Source organism: Canis lupus, chromosome 11 (genome assembly GCF_048164855.1).
Source record: "Canis lupus baileyi chromosome 11, mCanLup2.hap1, whole genome shotgun sequence".
Lineage (NCBI taxonomy): Eukaryota > Metazoa > Chordata > Mammalia > Carnivora > Canidae > Canis > Canis lupus.
Window position 1 is genome coordinate 65,486,043 of NC_132848.1, and position 18,443 is coordinate 65,504,485.

Here is an 18,443-nt window from a genome sequence, read left to right on the forward strand (position 1 = left end):
TTTCTTCATTTTGATAAAGAACATCTATGAAAAGCTACAGCTAATAACATATGTAATGGCGAAATACTGAATACTTTTCTCCTAAGACTGAGAATGAGGCAAAGATGTTTGCTTTCACAGCTTGTGTTTAACATGATACTGGAGTTCTAGCAAGGTCACAGGATACAAGATTAATGTAGAAAAATCTGTATTTTTATATATGAACAAAAAACATTTGAGGAAGGAAATGAACAAAATAATTCCATTTATAATTGAGGCTAAAAATTATATAGATATTTATAAATTTAACAGAAGATGTAGAAAAACCTCTACTTTTGAGAACTGCAATACAGTGTTGATGGTAATTACAGAAGACCTTAATAAATGGAGAAATGTTCTATGTTCATAGATTAGAAGACTCAATATTGTTAAGATTTAAGTCCTCCCCAAATCCATCTATAGATTCTACTCCTTGCTAATCATAATCCTAGTGGCTTAAAAAAAAAAGATAGAAATTGAAAAACTGACTCTAAAATATATTTGGAAATGCAAAGGACCTGAATAACAATATAATCTTTAAAAAGAACAGTTATCGTAATATTAAAACTACTTGATGTCAACATTTACTATGAAGATATAATAATCAGTATAGTGTGGTACTGGGATAGGACAGTGGAACACAACAGAAAGTTCTGAAATAGACCCAGACTTATTTGGCCAATTAATTTTCAATTAAAGTGCAGCACAATTCAGTGAGGAAAGGAAAGTCTTTTCAACAGATTATTTTGAAACATCCGATGTCCATGTGGAAAAAATAAGCCTCAATTCCTGCCTTTTAGGATATACAAACATTAATTCAAGGTTGATCATAGACCTAAATGTAAAAGCTAAGAAAATAAAGCTTCTGGGGAGAAAAAAAAAGAACAATGTATTCGTGACCTGAGGGCAGGCAGAGGGTTCATACATAAGACATAGTAGACAAGTAAACATGAAAGAAAATTTTGATAAATTAAACTTCATCAAAATTAAAAACTTAAGCTCTTCTAAATAGATCATTGAGAAAATATATGGGTAAGGTATAGACTAGAAGAAAATATTCAGAAAGTACATATCTGACACATTGTCTTACATTCAGAATAGATTTTTAAAAATGTCTGAAATCTCAATACTAAAAACACCAATAACCTGGGATGCCTGGTTGGCTCAGCAGTTGGGCATCTGCCTTTGGCTCAGAGTGTGATCCCCGGGTCCTGGGATTGAGTCCCACGTGGAGCCTGCTTCTCCCTCTGCCTGTGTCTCTGCCCCTTTCTGTGTGTGTCTCATGAATAAATAAATAAATAAAATCTTAAAAACACACACACAAATAACCCTATTTTAAAAACTTATTTTTAAAGATTTTATTATAAGTAATCTCTACACCCAACATGAGGCTTGGATTTACAACCCTGAGAATAAGAGTTGCAGGCTCTACTGACTGAACCAGCCAGGTGCCTCAAACCTATTTTTAAGAAAATGGGCAAGAATTTAAATATGTGGTCCCCAAACAAAGCTGTATCACTGGCCAATAACAACATGAAAATGTTCTCAGCATCACTTGTGATCAGGGAAAACAGATTAAAATCACAGTGGGATTATAATTCCACACTTAGGAGAATGGTTAAAATTAAAGATTGGCAATACTAAATATTGGCAAGGATGTGCACTAACTGGAACTCTAATCCATTGTTGGTAGAGTGTATGATGAATGGTACGATCACTGGGTGAATTCCTTATAAAACACTAAATGTATAGTACCTTGGACACAGCAATTCCTCTCCTTGATATTTATCCAGAAAAAAATGAAAACACATGTCCACAAAAAGATTTGTACAAAAATGTTCATAGCATTTTTATTCATAATAGCCCTGAACTGGAAACAGCTGAGGTGTACATCAGTAAGGCAGTAGCTAAATAAAATATAGTACAGTTGGCCCTTGAACAACAAGGGAGTGAGGGTTGTCAACTCCCTGCATAGTCGAAAATCCATTTGTAACTTTTGACTTCCTATAAACTTTATTAATAGCCCACCATTAACCAAAAGCCTTATTGAAAATATAAACAGTTGATTAACACTTGTTTTATATGTATTATATACTGTATTCATACAATAAAGTAAGCTAGAGAAAAGAAAATGTTATTAAAGTCATAAGGAAAATGCATTTATAGGACTGTACTGTATGTACCAAAAAAAAAAAAATCTACATGTAAGTGGACCTGCACAGTTCAAAGCCATGTTGTTCAAGGTCATCTGTATATTCATAATGGAATGCCTTTCAATAAAAATGAACCGTTGTTATGTTCCATATCATGGATGTATTTCAGAGCCATTATGCTGAATGCAAGAAGTCCATTTACATAAAGTTCTGGAAGAGGCAAAGCCAATCCTGTGTGATGGTGATAGCCTATGGGTTTGGGGATTGAATGAAAAGAGGCATGAGGAAATTGGAGGAGATGATGTAAATGTTCTGGATCTTGGGTTACATGGGTGTATACATTTATCAAAATTCCTTGAATTATGCAATTTAAGGTTTGTGCCTTTTACATAAGTGCATATGTAAAATACTAGAAGGTAACAGAAAAATTACAGTAAGTATGTTAGGTTACTAAGAAAATAAATGCTTTCCAACTTTCTGATTTATTGATCACTGTGATAACTAGTCTCCAAAGATTGTCTCCCTGTGAACCATGCTTCCTACTATACATGCTCTTTGGTCATCCTTTCTCTCTTACATCTGGGCTAGCCCTGTAAATTACTTTTAACCATAGAATTGGTTGTGGAAGTGACACTTTGTAACTTTTAAAGCTAAGTCGTGCTGTATATCTTCTACTGGGGCCTCTTACAAGGCATGCTCAAGGGAAAGTCAGCTGCCATGTAAAAAAAGTCCAACTACTCTGAGACTGTTATGCTAACAGGAACTCCAAACTAGCTATGTGGACCAGATACTTTGGGAGGGAGATATGCCTGGAAGCCCCAACTTGTTCCTGCTTTCTCAACTGAAATACCAAACATGCAAGTGAAGAAGCCATTTTTCTTTTCTTTTCTTTTCTTTTCTTTTCTTTTCTTTTCTTTTCTTTTCTTTTCTTTTCTTTTCTTTTCTTTTCTTTTCTTTCTTTTCTTTTCTTTTCTTTTCTTTTTTTCTTTTCTTTCTTTTCTTTTTTCTTTTCTTTTCTTTCTTTTTTTTCTTTTCTTTTTTCTTTTTTCTTTTCTTTTCTTTTCTTTTCTTTTTTCTTTTCTTTTCTTTTTCTTTCTTTTCTTTTCCTTTCTAAAATTTTATTTATTCATGAGAGACACAGCGAGGCAGAGACACAGGCAGAGGGAGAAGCAGGCTCCGTGCAGGGAGGCCTATGTGGGACTCGATCTGGGGACTCCAGGATCACGCCCTGAGCCAAAGGCAGACACTCAACCGCTGAGCCACCCAGGCGTCCCCAGTTCAGGCTTTCAAATGACTTCAGCCCTAGCCACCATCTAACTGTAATGAACCACCCCTAAGTCCAGTCAACCCACAGTAGTGTGAGAGATAGTAATTTGTTTTAAGCCACCAAATTTTGGAGAGATGGCTTAAACTATAACATTTCTATAGGTAAATGAAATATAGATAGATACATATGTAGATTAGTAGACATAGATAAACACATAGATTAAAAATACTATTTCTATAATTAAAAAATAAGGTATAGATATTTCTGTCTCTACAATTATATGCCAATTATTATGACCCATTTAGTTCATTCATTCATTTATTCATTCATTGACAACATACATTGAGTCCTAGCCATGCTATAAGCTGCTGTGTTTCCGATATGGAAGATGAATATGACATAGATATGCAGCTATTTAATTCCACTTTTTTGTATGATAAGTGTGTGAGGGGAATGTCTTGGGTCATTAGGGGGAAAATGCCCCGTAGTCAAGCCTAGTACTTACCACATATCTGAGGATTATTGGCATTTCTGTTAGGTTAAGCCAGGTGAGTTAAGAGCATTGTTCCAGGAAGAGCAAATTTAGGGAGAAAAAAAGAATAGGACCCATGATGGAATTCTAGGGAACGATAATATTTAAGAGAGAGAGGGAAGAATAGTTATCATTAAATGAGACCAAGATAGGAACTATCAAAGAGATAAGAGAAGGAGGTGGTGCTATTGTCCTGGAAGGGGTAAAAGGAATTTCAAGGAAAGAAGGGCTAATAATTACCTTTATTCATACAGAGGTCAAGTATGATAAGAGCTGAAAGGTATCTAGTATATTTGCCATTTAGACTGTACAATGGTGACTTCAGTGAGAGCATTTTTGGTAAGGGGGATGGATAAAAGTAGAGATAAAAACAGTGCAATGAGTTGAAGAATAAGTGGTAGGTGAGAAATTGTGGACTACTTGTTGTAAAGCTGCTTTCTTATGTAGATTAAGAGAATCTAGCCAGACTAGAAAGGGCTGATGGTTAAGAGACTTTTTTAAAAAATTGGGAGCAACTTGATCATAATTAATAAGCCACTAATGTGTACCAATTAATTAAGAGGGAGGGATTGGAGGTTCTGGGGACAGGCTACTCAATGTTGACTTTTCTGCCTGAAGTATCTCCTCCCTTTCCCATTATGATGCGCCATGGGATTGAAAATCGTATTAATAAACCCATTAGTTGTGTCCAAAAATAAAATATTTATGGACCTGAGCCTGTGGGAAAAGTGACATCTTTTGAACCTTGATCTCTGCCAGGAAGTTGAAAGGTTACTATCTTAGACCATCTTAAAATGAGATAGACCTATACTGAATCTTGTTATGCTTTGGAGAGAACAGTGAGGATGCTGCAAGATTTGCAGGTATGTGTTCTAGGTCTAGACAGTTTATTTATTTTTTTCTTCTTTTAATTCAGTTACAGACTTTCTCAAAAGGAAAACACTATCTACTCTTAATGCTACCACCCCAACCACCTTTTTTTGTTCAATGTGATAATCTCTTGTGGTCAATTTCTATCTTCTTTTGCCTTCCTAACAGTAAAGGAGAGTCTCAAATTACTTGACCCTTTGCTTTGATTGCCTGCCCCTAATTTAGTTTTCCTTCCTATTCTCACCAATGTGAAGCAAGTCCAGACTAACACACTGTTGCTATGACTAAGTTTTAGAATTTGAGTAGCACTGGGGTAGAAATTTGTGCTATTACATAGTATTCTTAGCATTTTTCAGACACATAAATATTTGGTGAAACAAGATTATAATAAGCAATACAGTATAATATAAGTATATAAGGCCAGAAAGGTCCAGTTTTGATCAAGGTAGTATACTACTGAGAAAGCTTACCACTTAAAAATAAAATTCTGGGAATAAATTTTTGTTATAAATCTTTTAAATTTTTAACTTTTTTCTGATAATGCTTCACTTATCTTTTCCCCAAAAAATAGAAAGCCATGAGGGTGCTACCAAAGATATATAATAGGTACTTGATATTATAAAACACATTAACTGTAGGAAATTTGAAAAAAAAAAAAAAGGCAGAAAAGCACTTTCTTGAATTATTATTTTTTTATTTATTTTTGTTTTAGAGAGGGTGGGGGCGGGGGAGAGACAGAGGAAGGGGGAGAGAGAGAGAGAGAATCTTTAAGCAGGCTTCATGCCCAGCTCAGAGCCTGATGTGGGGCTCAGCCTCACAACCCTGAGATCATGACCTGAGCTGAAATGAAGAGTTGGACACTAAACAGACTGAGCCACCCAGATGCTCTGAAAAGTGCTTTTTTGAAAGGAGAAATACATAACAAAATTATGTATTTTAGGCTTCAGACCAACATCTGCAACTGCTAATTGAATTATTTCCATGGGAAGTTTCACAGGCATCTGTAACTTGGTATGTGCCCAACTACATAGCCCCAGTCACAGTAGTAGAATACTATTCACAGAGTCACCCAAGACAGAGCTGGCACTTGTCCTAGATTCCTTTCCCTATCCCTCATGTCAAATTAACCACCAAATCTTTATTCTTAATTTATTCTTTAATTAGCAAATATTTATTGATTGCCTCCTTTCGTGGAGTAGAGATGCTGAACCGCTCATCTTCTTGCTTCCTGTCTTGTTTTTGTTCCAAGCGCTGCCACCATGTTGCTGCTGGAGTGATGTTTCTAAAATATACGCTTTGATATTTCATTGGATTCCTATACTCTCAGAGTAAAGTTCACATTCTTTGGTTTGATTGCAGTAATCTTTACAGTAGGACATTTGCCAGCCTCATCTCATTCCATTTTCCATCCCTGGCATCTTAAACCCCAAATGACTTGGAGTTCTTCAAATGTGTCTTATTCTTATTTATCTTCCTTTCCTCCTATAGAATGCTCTCCATTTCTTCTTTTACAATAATAATGATAATTATGTTTTGTATTAGCTCAAATTTAAGTTCAGAAGGCCTTTCTTTCTTTTTTCTTCTTTCTTTTAAAATATTTTATTTATTTATTCATGAGAGACACAGAGAGAGAGGAAGAGACATAGGCAGAGGGAGGGAAAAGTAGGCTCCATGCAGGGAGCCTGATGTGGGACTCCATCCCAGGACTCCAGGATCATGCCCTGGGCCAAAGGCAGGTGCTCAACCACTGAGCCACCCAGGTGTCCCCCGAAGGTCTTTCTTGACCTCAGACTATATGCCTCTTTCAGTTTCACATGGTCTGTAATGCATATCTCAATCATAATATTTATGACACTTACCGTATACTGTATAATGCTTCACTTATTTTTCCCAAAAAAATAGAAAGCCATGAGGGTGCTGCCAAAGATATATAATAGGTACTTGATAAATATTTATTAAATAGGTAAATGGTATTTCTTTGGGGGTTGCCTCTTTGTATGATTGGAATTAACATTTTTTTGTATACCAAATAAAGGAAGTATTGATATAGCTAATCAGAATTACCTTTTACTTTATTAATATGAATGAAAGTTCTAGAAGCAGAAGTTCTGGGAGGAATGTAAGGATTTATTTAAGCTATGAATAAAGAGGAAAAGTAGGATAAGGACAACTGTCATCAGTAACAATGGAAAGAAGAAATTATTTTGGGTTAAAGAGGAAATGATCATCAGTGATACTAGATGTCACTAAAAGAAGAATGAGGGGGAGAAAACATTCTAAACATTCAGAAAAATGAATATAAATAATTTAATCATGTGATGGAGTCATTTTGATAGTATTTAAAGAAATGCCCAGGGTCCATGTGTTGCTAAGTCCGTTAAAGCATCTGCCTTCTGCTTGGGTAATGATCTGGGTGTCCTGGGATTGAGCCCCACAATGGACTCTTTGCTCGGTACAGTGTCTGCTTCTTCCTCTCCCTCAGTCCTTCCCCTCTGCTCTTGCACTTTCTCTGTCTCTCCCTCCCCCTCCTCAAGTGAATAAATAAAATCTTTAAAAAAAAATGCCCATATTGTGCCTAAAACTCCATGGAACAGTATTAATGTTTTGACAGTAGGGACCAAGTCTAATATTTATTCAGTATTCTCTATGCTACTCATTATATAAGATATTTTAAAAAATGATTGATTTCTACCTACATTAAATATAAAATAATTAAAATGTGTTAGCTATGTAAAGAAAACAAATCTTTGAGCATTATTTTCAAGTTTTTAAACCTAGGGGCACCTAGGTGGCTTAGTTGATTGAGTAGCCGACTTTTGGTTTCAGCTGGAGTGGTAATCTCAGGGTCCTGAGATCAAACCCCAGGTAGGCCTCCATGCTCAGTGGGGAGTTGCTTCAGATTTCCCCTCCCTCTGCTCCTCCCACCCAAATTACATGTGCATGTGTGTGCATACACACACACTCTCTCTCTCAAATAAGGAGATCTTTTTTAAAAGTAAAGTTTTTTAACCCAGTAATTGCACATCTGAGAATTAGTAATAATACCTCAGGATATTTACGGGAATCAATACTGGTAATGTATGCAAAGCCCTTCCCACTGCTTAATAAATATTAGCTGCTGTTAATATTTCTTTTTTCATGCTTTCAAAGTTAAAAGTCATTTGCAAATTTTTAAAAATACATAATTAGCCCTGAATGAAAAGAAGTCAGTCATGCACTGGTAATCACTTAACCCTGATCCTCTACTCCACTGTATTTCCTTAAAAATTACAAAGTTATAATTAGTCATGGGAGGTAAAATATATAATTTATGGATGAGCTCTATCTTAATGAGAAGTTTAGTAGGTTGAGTGAGAGTGAGGTTTAAAACTTGCAGAATAAAAAGACATTTTATAAAGTCTGACTATTCATCAAAATCACACGAAGAGTTCAGTTGGTATTGTGTTTACTCCTTATGTTCTGTGGTTTACTTGACTATCTCAAGAAAGTTTATTCATGTAAAATGTATTTCTCAACAAGACAAAAGAACTAAATAAGTTTATTAAATGTGTATATATATTTAGCTCAAAGATCTATAAAATAATACTAATAATTTAGTAGTTATTTTACTAAGTCTGTTTCCATTTATTTTTATAGAATGTAAATTCCAGGGCGATACCATGTATGTTTTTTTTCATCCTTGTGTCCCAAGGATAGTACTTGGCACAGAGTGATAAATATTTTTTCAACAACAAATGAATGATGAAGGCAACCTTATGACAACTGTGTATTCTGTGATTCAGTTCAAATAAGACTTAGAATATATAGTTAGAGTTACAGTGTTAAAGAACACAATTTTTAATGGTGAATTTACAACTATTTTCTATTTTTAACCATTTTCTTTCTCACTGAATAATCTGGATCTGTTTGGTTTATCCTAATACCTAAGCTTATTCCCAGGTTGTAACTTTGGAAACAGCAAGGATTAATTAGAATACCCTAGTAAGCTTTTATTATTTTTTCCAAGCTAATTTTCACTTAGTGAATGGTAATTACACATATTCAGAGTTGTCCAAAATATATATGACTCATGTTTAAAATTTTTATTTATGCACAAAATGAATTCTATCTTATTTTAATATTTTTCTATCTAACCTTGCCTTTGTTCTGTTTTTTTATTGGCTAAATTATAAGACTTCCTAAGGCCAATACTCAAGAGTTCCCTTAAAAGAACAATTGCCTTAGAAAACAGGAGTAGAAAGTAGTAGTTTTTGTCTACTTTTTGTCTCCTTTTCTAATTTTGTGCTGATTTTTAAAATTCTAGAACATAAGTGCTTTATCTGTTCATGATTTGTGTGGATATATTCTTAAAACCTTTAGTTTTCATTTATAATATGAAACAAATAGTACATCTCGTCTATAGTATCGGGACATTTTTTATTGTTCTAACATGCATTTAAAGCACTGTTTTATAAATAGAAAATGTGGTTGCTAAAAGCCAAAGTTAACCTATTGGGTTATTTGTTTTGTGTTTATTAACATAGTTGTTATATTAATAATATAAATTTAACAAAATGTTTTCTATTTTAAAATACGAGTACAAGGTAACTTTCAGTTAGATGCATCTGTTATACCATCAAAATAACATCCTCTGAATGTATTCTTGTGATTAACCAAACATCTCCTCTCTTTGTCTTTTTGAGTAACAGCATGCTTCTATGGCTCTTTAATTAAATGACCTTACCTTACATTTGTCTCGACTGGCTTCTGTTTACAGAAATTGTAAACCAATTGAATGCTCTGAGCAGCTTAGATGAAGATCAAGATGACTGCATAAAGCAAGCAAATATGCCTTCAGCTAAATCAGCCAGTTCCTCTGAAGGTCTAAGAGCTTTCTTCCTTTCTTTCTGCTTCTGATTGCCTGTATTTACTGTGACCTGCTACCTCTTGACTTCACTCTGTACTTATTAGCTGTCAGTTTTGTCTTTGTGCTTTTCCTTGAATGTTTTCTTTGGTAATTTGTAGTGTACCAACAGCTAACAACATAATTTACCATCATTAGCAAAGCCTTATAACAGTATCCTTGATAGACAGTGGTTTAAAAACATCTTATAAGATAATAATTGATCATACAACATGACCATATTTCTTCAGTTAGCTTACATAACTATGCTGTTTTTTTTAAATATTTGCTTACGTTAAACCCATTTGAATTATTCATATTTAGAAGTGAAGGAAATTTTTCTAAAAATCTGTCAGCATTTTTTTTTTGGTTAAATTAGATTCCAATAAAAGTTTCTCTAATTCATTATCTGATACAGTTTTCAAATTAATATACACATATTTGTTTTATTTGAACATTTTGGTATGCTACAAAATACTTGAATGGCATTCTGCCATAGGTAAAATGCTATATCTTATTATTTGCAGGTATTATTAGTGTGAAATTTTAGAATTCAAAATAATTTTTGAATGATCAAGAATTATACTTAACTGCAATCATAGTGAACTAACACACATGTTTATTTTCAGAGCTTATCAACAAACTTAACTTTTTGGATGAAGCAGAAAAGGACTTGGCCACTGTGAATTTAAATCCATTTGGTGATCCTGATGTAGCAGAATTAAACCCATTTGGGGATCCTGACTCAGAAGGTAGCGAGTTTTTTTCTGTACTTTTTAAGTCTTTATAAAATCAAGTTATCTTGAATTGTAATGTAGGAAGATATTTTTTTAAAAAGGACTCCAAGTAATTTTTGTTTATGATGATACTGTGTTGACTAGCAAATCTGGATAGTTTCCGTTGAATTGTTTTTAAGGAAAAAAGAAACCTTTACTAAACATTTACATGGGGCTTATTTTTTTTTTCATCCCAGTATAATTAACATACAGTGTTATATTGGTTTCAGGTGTACCATACAATGATTCAACAATTCTATTATATTACTCAGTGCTCATTACCAAAGTGTGATCTGAATCCTCTTCACCTACTTCACCCTTCCTCTCCACCCACTTTCTACATAGGGGTTATTTTTAAATTCTCTATTTGTTTGGTCAAGTTAGATGGTAAAACTCTGATGTTAGAGATAACTCTGATGTTAGAGATGGTAAAACTCTGATGTAACATAACTCTGATGTTAGATATTTCACCTAGCTGGCATATAGTAAAGTCTCCTTAGCTTAGCCTAAGTAAGGTCAAGTTGTGAGACATGCTAATATATTGGGATTGTGGGATGGCTTCTTCCTCTGTCCTCACCCTCAGAGAGTCCCACCCCCCACTCCATGTCTCTGGCTGAGAATTATAGTCAGCAGTAAGAGTAAGTTGTGCATGTAAATAGCATGGAGCCAAAAGAAGATTGAAAACTTTGACCTTTGATCATATATAAAACAAACTTGTAGGAATATGTGTGCAAAATTTTTTTTCCTGATACATTTTTCTTATCAAGTAGTTTTTAACTTTTAAAGCCTTAGATAAGAGCTATTAAAAAATAATAATAATTAAAAAAGAGCTATTGAAGAAGTGAGAACTCTGTTTAATTAAGTTGTTTTTTCAAAGTAAATGCAAGAATGATTAACTAGTGGGTACATCTTTTAGACTGCTCTTATGAAATGCTCATGAGCTTTGAAGAATTTTGTTACTACCTGTCATGGTGAAAATGAGGTTTTAACTTCAGAATTTACTCTTGGAGCAATCTAATTTTGTAATCCATTTCTTCTTCTCATCCTTTACCTTCTCTCTTCTTAACAGATTCTAAATTACTAAATTTACTTTAATGAGATTTTATTTTGTTTGTGAGCTATATATATTAATAATGTATTTTAAATGTCAATGGTAATAATAAATCTTAGAGGTAATCTACTTCAGCTGCCTCTTTTCATAGGTTAGGTAGCCTGAGGCCCAGAGGAATTCACTGATTTGAACAAGAACTTTGGTAAATGGAAGTTGAGTTAGAGCTAAGATTCCAAATAAGTGTCTTCTTTTGACCACATGGAGTCTCCTCAATTTTGTACTGTATAGATCTCGGGATTTTGAGTTTTTAAAATATTACCAAAATATTTTGAGACATCAGTATTTGAAGTTTCCATTTCAAAGACAAATAAAAATGGTTTTTAAAAATGTATGCGGGTCTGTTTTCTGACCTATAGAATGGAGTAGCAGATAACATATAATACAGTATTTCTATTTAGGAGAGGTTAGTCAGTGTGATTCAGAATCTTTAACCATGCCTACAGAGCTAAAAGAAATATGAGACATCCAATATTTTCTTTAAATATACATGCCTTTGAGTCTTTGTTCTAAGTATTTTATAATAGAAGAATACTTGTTTTTTTAGAAATTATTTTTAAATTTTTATTGATGAAAAATTTGCATCCTCAAGTAACAAAAGCATTGGAGGACAAAATAATGTGTTGAAGTTGTTTAGATGGTTCTTTTATTTGCTTTTATAACTTAAATTCTCCTCTTAGATTCATGACATTCTGTGCTTCAGTGACCCTCTTAGAAAGTTATTAAATGTATTTGTTAGCTTTTATATAAAATAATCTCATTTTAAACTCTCTTTTGTTGCCATTTTTGTTATCTAACCATGCTGTATAGTTTGAATGCTTTCTTGCTTTTGGTTTTGTAACTGATGAATTTGCTTAGATCAGTTTTTGCAGTCCTCTTCCTGAAAGTAAAAATAAAAATCTTATTTCCATTGACTGGTTTTGTCAGTGTCTCAAGCATTTGAGACTTGATATTTGTTAATAAAAATTGAATAGGTAAAAATTTTCCAGCCTCTCTTCCCCTATGGAGAAAAAAAGATGCCTCATTTACATTATTATAAAAATTCTAATGAAGTGTTAAGTTTGAATATTATCCTGGTGTTTAAACAGTCACATAATTATGGTGTCTCTTCTCTAGCATATTCTAAATTTAAATTTAAAATTTGATTTATTTAAATTCATTTCAGTATTTATTATGATTTTATGAATTCTCTTTTACACTTTATAATTGCTTCTCCAGGGGTATGGAATTTCATTTCAGAGGGTTTTTTTCCAATATAAAGACAAAATAACTTTTCTGGGCTAATGTCTAAAGTATAAGTAAAAGGAGTTTGACTTTAAAATGTAAAAGTCATAAATATGTTAGTCATGAAGTTTTTATAATAATTGGATTAAATTGTTTGAAGTGTCACTTATGAAATGTTTTTGAGAATTTCAGTAACCAGTTTTCTGCCTTCTAGGATATTTGTCAGAATTGCATGACAGTTTTATTGCAAATTCTAGTTTTGTTTTAAAATATTAAGATAGATAAGAAGAAAAAAGGTGGTACTAAGCACTTCATAAGGATCTTTGGAAGACATGATGCTATTGTAGTGCTTTTTGTGCTGGGAGTCAAAATTTTATTTTTAAGGGTACGTTGGTTTTCAAAATGAAATTTTAAATAATAAAATTTAGAAAAATTCGATGTAATGTAACGTGTCTATCAGCTTATCAATATGATTATAATGTAGTGCTTTCTACCTGAGAATTCTTATGTTAGTCCTTTGCGTTATTAGAGTACCAATTGGATAAAAGTTACATTGAAAGAAATCAGCCATCTCATTAAAACCTCTAAAAATTTAAGGCCCTGTAGCATACAGAATCCTACTCTTGGAAAGGCTTTGTAAAAAAAAAAAAAACTTGATGATCTGTGGGAATATATTTTATACAGTCCAGAATGAATTTTCAGTTCCCTCAGTGGTCTCTGCTTGTGTAACTATCAAAGACAATTTCAAAATTTAATCTATTTTATGTTCTTAAAAACAGTTTTCGGGCAGCCTGGGTGGCTCAGCGGTTTAGTGCCACCTTCAGCCCAGGGCATGATCCTGGAGACCCGGGATCGAGTCCCATGTCGGGCTCCCTGCATGGAGCCTGCTTCTCCCTCTGCCTGTTTCTCTGTGTTCTTGTGAATAAATAAAATCTTAAAAAAAAAAAAAAGTTTTCTTTTAAATATGTTTAGGATGGCAAGCTAGTATAGGCAAATGAAATTAACAATAAGTAGAATATTGTACTTCTAAGAAGGTTTAAATTTCAATAATTGGCATACTGGTAATTCTAATAATATTAGAAACTCCAAGGGCATTCCAAAGATGCCATTTTAGGAGTGCTAGGTGGCTCAGTTGGTTAAATGTCCAACTCTTGATTTTTGGCTCAGGTCATGAGCTCAGGGTCGTGAGATCAAGCCCCATGTTGGGCTCAGAGTCTGCTTAAGATTCTCTCTCTCCCTCTCTTTGCCCTCCCCCTCTACCCCTATAAATAAAATAAAATAATAAAATAAAATAATAAAAATAGCCCATTCAGAACTGCCATTTTGGGGAGCAGCATTCCTGGAGAAGTAGACAAAGATCTTAGGTAACACACCTGAACTTAGCCCTTCTAAAACATATTATTGTTTTGACTCTTTCAGCCTCATAGAGTGTTAATTCAAGATTATTTTTGAACACACTAAAAATATAAGAAAATATCAGGTAATATTAATTTTAATTCATTTTTGCTATTTTATAGAACCCATCACTGAAACAGCATCACCTAAAAAATCAGAAGAATCTTTTTATAATAATAGCTATAATCCCTTTAAAGAGATACAGACTCCACAGTATTTGAACCCATTTGATGAGCCAGAAACGTTTGTAACTATAAAAGATTCTCCTCCCCAGTCTACAAAAAGAAAAAATGTAAGACCTGTGGACATGAGCAAGTACCTCTATGCTGATAGTTCTAAAACAGAAGAAGAAGAATTGGATGAGTAAGTACATTTTATTTCGCTATTCTCGTAGGTCAGTTTCTACATTTAAAGAGATGCTTCTGGGGACAGCCCGGGTGGCTCAGCGGTTTAGCGCCACCTTCAGCCCATGGCCTGATCCTGGAGACCGGGGATTGAGTCCCGTGTCGGGCTCTCTGTGTGGAGTCTGCTTCTCCCTCTGGCTGTGTGTGTGTGTGTGTGTGTGTGTGTGTGTGTGTGTCTCTTTCTGTCTGTCTCTCTCATGAATAAATAAAATCTTTTAAAAAAAAATAAAGAGATGCTTCTGTAACATGGGTAAAAAGAGATCTGTCCCATTCTAATATACAGTTTATAATAGTATTTATCTCATGTCCATCTGAATTTTTATGATCTTGACATTTATTCTCCCATGCTCTTCTATGTGAATGAATGTGCACCCTAAACTAACAATGGAGAGAAATGCGTTATTGAAATCAAAAGTTAGAATTCTAATTGTGTCTTCCCACAGGAACAACATTATGAATGGCAGATGTTTTCAGTCAGTTACTCTAGGCATTATACTTCAAGGACGTTAGGTTTTCTTGTAGGAACCAAATCATCATTTATGATATTGTTTTGATGAGAACACTTATTCAACTGCCAAATAAGATCATAACAATTATAAATTAGGAATTATCTTCATTTGAGTTATCATTCTTACTCATATATGAGTGTTGTTGATTACAAGCTCTTTATAAAAGGTCAGTATGATTAAGGCTGCCATTTTACTCAAATCTACGGTGAGGATAGGAGAAGGGCATGTGCACGTTATATTCTGGAGTTATACAGTTCACAGCCTGTGTGGCTGTAGACTGTGGCCCTGAGTGTGTTAAAAAGCAACAATAAAACTTCCACTTCTAGCCAATAGACTGGATATAGCTTCTTGTCTTAAAAAACTGAATGAAATATATGAAACAATGGTTTTGTTTAGCACAGGACAGTGATTTCTGAGAGAACAGAAACCAAGAGGGGGAGCCCTGTACTTGTCCAAGCTTTATAGGGGAGAATTTCCACCTCTAGTTCAGGGAGAAAGAACCCAAAAGTCCTAATAATCTCCATGGGTTGAGGAGACAGTTTGGGGGTACCAAGGAGAATAGAATTGTGGATAGAGTATGAGAGAGGAGAGAGCTACTCATAGAAAGAGTTTCAGAGAACTGTAGAAGGTTCCCTCTGAGTCTTTAGCTGACTATTGATGACAGCGCATGTATGAGGAAATGCTAAAAACAAAGAGTCTTACAGAAACATCCCTGAAGTTCACCCGGGACCAAGAATAGTTCCTAACACATGGGACATCAAGTCAAGTCCTCAGAAGGGCATCTCAGTAATGTGGTGAGATTAGTCCTAGACTCAAGGTTGTTTTAGGCCTGCTTTACAAAGCTTAAAAGCAAAGCTCAAAAGAATCAAAATAATTCCAAGTAACTTATCTGCATGCCACACAAGTATAGCAAAGATACCAAAGGGAATACCAGAAAATCCATCACCCAAAGCATAAAATTCACAACATCTGACAGCCAGTCAGAAATCTATCAGGTATATAAAGAACCAGGAAAATCCGACCCATCATGAGGAGGAAACTCAGTCTTTAGGTATGGATGCAGAAATGGCACAGATAATGGAATTAATAGAATAGCAGTTATATGTTTACTTGTAGTGAGACTATATGGGTCTTTGTTTTTCTCAGAAATATGTGAATTTTAGTGTACTAAGATTACTTAGACCTTGGGAAAAATAATTATTCCTTTAAAAATACAGTTTAATAGGAAATTTTTTAAAAATGTGGTTATTTTAGATTGTGAGGAGAATAATAAAAAGACTTCTTTGATGTATGAAAGTTGGGAGTAGTTAGTTGCTTGGTGTTAAGGGGAGAAATGTCATTTTTTTCCTATGCATTGGTCAGCTTCTGTTTTGAACATTATTTGGATGCTACACTTTACAAGGGGCATCAATGATTCAGAGCATTATATGAGTAGAGCAACAGAGTCATCAAAATGTCCAGAAACCACATCAAATGAGCAGTGATTGAGAGCACAGGGACTGTTTGACTTAGGAGAGAGATTATTTAAGGGAACTACAATAACCAAATTCAAATATTTGAAAGACTTGTTTGAAAGAATGAGGTAGTTGACTTGTTTTCTTATTACTCGGGAACTTGATTTCTCAGCCTTTTCTGATTTTACACCACATGGCCTATAACCCTCACATGTGCAGCATGCTTCCATGGGCCTAGTTAGGTTTTGATTAAACCTAAAGAAGTTCTAACTTTTTATAAGTACATAGAAATAAATCATAATTGTCATCTGATTCCATACCCAGGTTTAGATCTCAATGCTAATTAATAACTATACAGGGGTTGAAACATACAGTTTGCTCAACTCTTGCTAACGTTATTATATTTGTTTTCTTTGAAATAGCTTATGTGTGATCAAAATAAAATTTCTCATGGGTGGTGTAGGTGCTGAGTAATAGCCACACACCTAGAGTATTTGAATGTAAATATAAACTTTTAAGTACAAGCATTCAGTCATTCCAAGATGCATGAGTATTACACAACACACAGACACACACCCTGCTCTCTCCTATTAACAAATTAAAGAGACATCTAATGTTTGCTTAAACTTTTAAAATGCCTTAATAAAAACTAAAATCAGAATCACTGGGTGTTTCCTTTTAACCATTCTTTTTTCTACATGAAAGTCACAGTCTTTACAAGTTTCCCACGAATAAAGAACATTCTAAATTGCTCAATCATCTGAGCTTACCAGAGGGAACCTATAAACACCAGCTTTTTTTTTTTTTTTTAATAGGAATATACATACAGGTTCTAAAGATTGCTCATCAGCTAATGTGAGAGTCTAGGAAGGACTATTTCTCATCTTTTTTTCTCCAAAGGTTTGCAGGTTTGACTACATTAGTAGAAGTCTCCAAAATTTGTTCTTACTTCAATAATAAACTTATGACCTTTCATCAAGTGAACAGCCTGTATGACTCATCTTCCATTACCAAACTCTTCCTGCATCTCTGACCTAAAACTATCACAAACAAATAGTGCTGAGTCCTTTGATGTGTAAAACAACCTTCAGAACCTTAGCATATCCATCAGCACGGAGAGAAAGTAAACACCCTTCAGTGCTAGTAGCACGTGTACTTCACACTTGGCTGCCACATGGGTTCCTATTTTCTTGTGTTTGGGAGTTAACGTTCAGCCATGCTACTTTATGGAGCACAAATGAAAACTGGGAAAGCAATATTTTTTTCAAAACAGTTATGCAATCAATGACTTTTGAGGTCCGGCATAAAATCATTTCTGGTATGGTGGTATATCCATTTCCAAAGAAAAGTTGTATGAATTTTATTCAGAGAAGCTACACACTCATTTAAGAAATGTGAACTGTTTGTCCAAAGCAACATAAATTTTCAAAGTGAGAGGAGAAGACTATAGATTTCACTATATCCTTGCTTCATATTTTATTGTTTTCAGTATGTTTGTTAATCCTCTTTCTAATCAGTTTAGAGTTTTTCTTTCTGTAATTCTGTAATTCCTTAAATAATTTTTCTTTACTTAAAAAAAACTAAAAGTATTAAGTATTTTAAAAAATGCATTGATCAATAATTATTTAACTTATTTTTATAGAGAAGGGAGCATGTTCATAACCATATGTAATATATATTTAATATTTTATAGTACAATATGTGCTATTCATTTTTTAATAGCACTTTTTTATTGAGATCCACTTCACATAACATAAAATTCCATATTTAAAGTGTCCACTGCAGTGATTCATAGCTAATTAATTCACTGTGTTGTGCAGCCATCACCATGATCTAACTCCAAAGCATTTT

The 18,443-nt window shown here is 33.9% G+C and overlaps 1 protein-coding gene across 21 annotated transcripts in view; it reads left to right on the plus strand.

Annotated features, from left to right (window-relative positions):
- The window catches only part of EHBP1 (EH domain binding protein 1), a 345,688-nt gene that overhangs the window by 157,820 nt on the left and 169,425 nt on the right, over positions 1–18,443 (plus strand). For 13 of the 21 annotated variants that reach the window (XM_072768534.1, XM_072768544.1, XM_072768539.1 and 10 more), the window contains 3 exons: positions 9,597–9,701; positions 10,352–10,474; positions 14,348–14,588. In XM_072768534.1, the coding sequence (XP_072624635.1) occupies positions 9,597–9,701; positions 10,352–10,474; positions 14,348–14,588 (469 nt within the window). The remainder of the gene's footprint in view (positions 1–9,596; positions 9,702–10,351; positions 10,475–14,347; positions 14,589–18,443) is intronic. The other 8 variants (XM_072768540.1, XM_072768548.1, XM_072768550.1 and 5 more) reach the window with 1 other exon arrangement.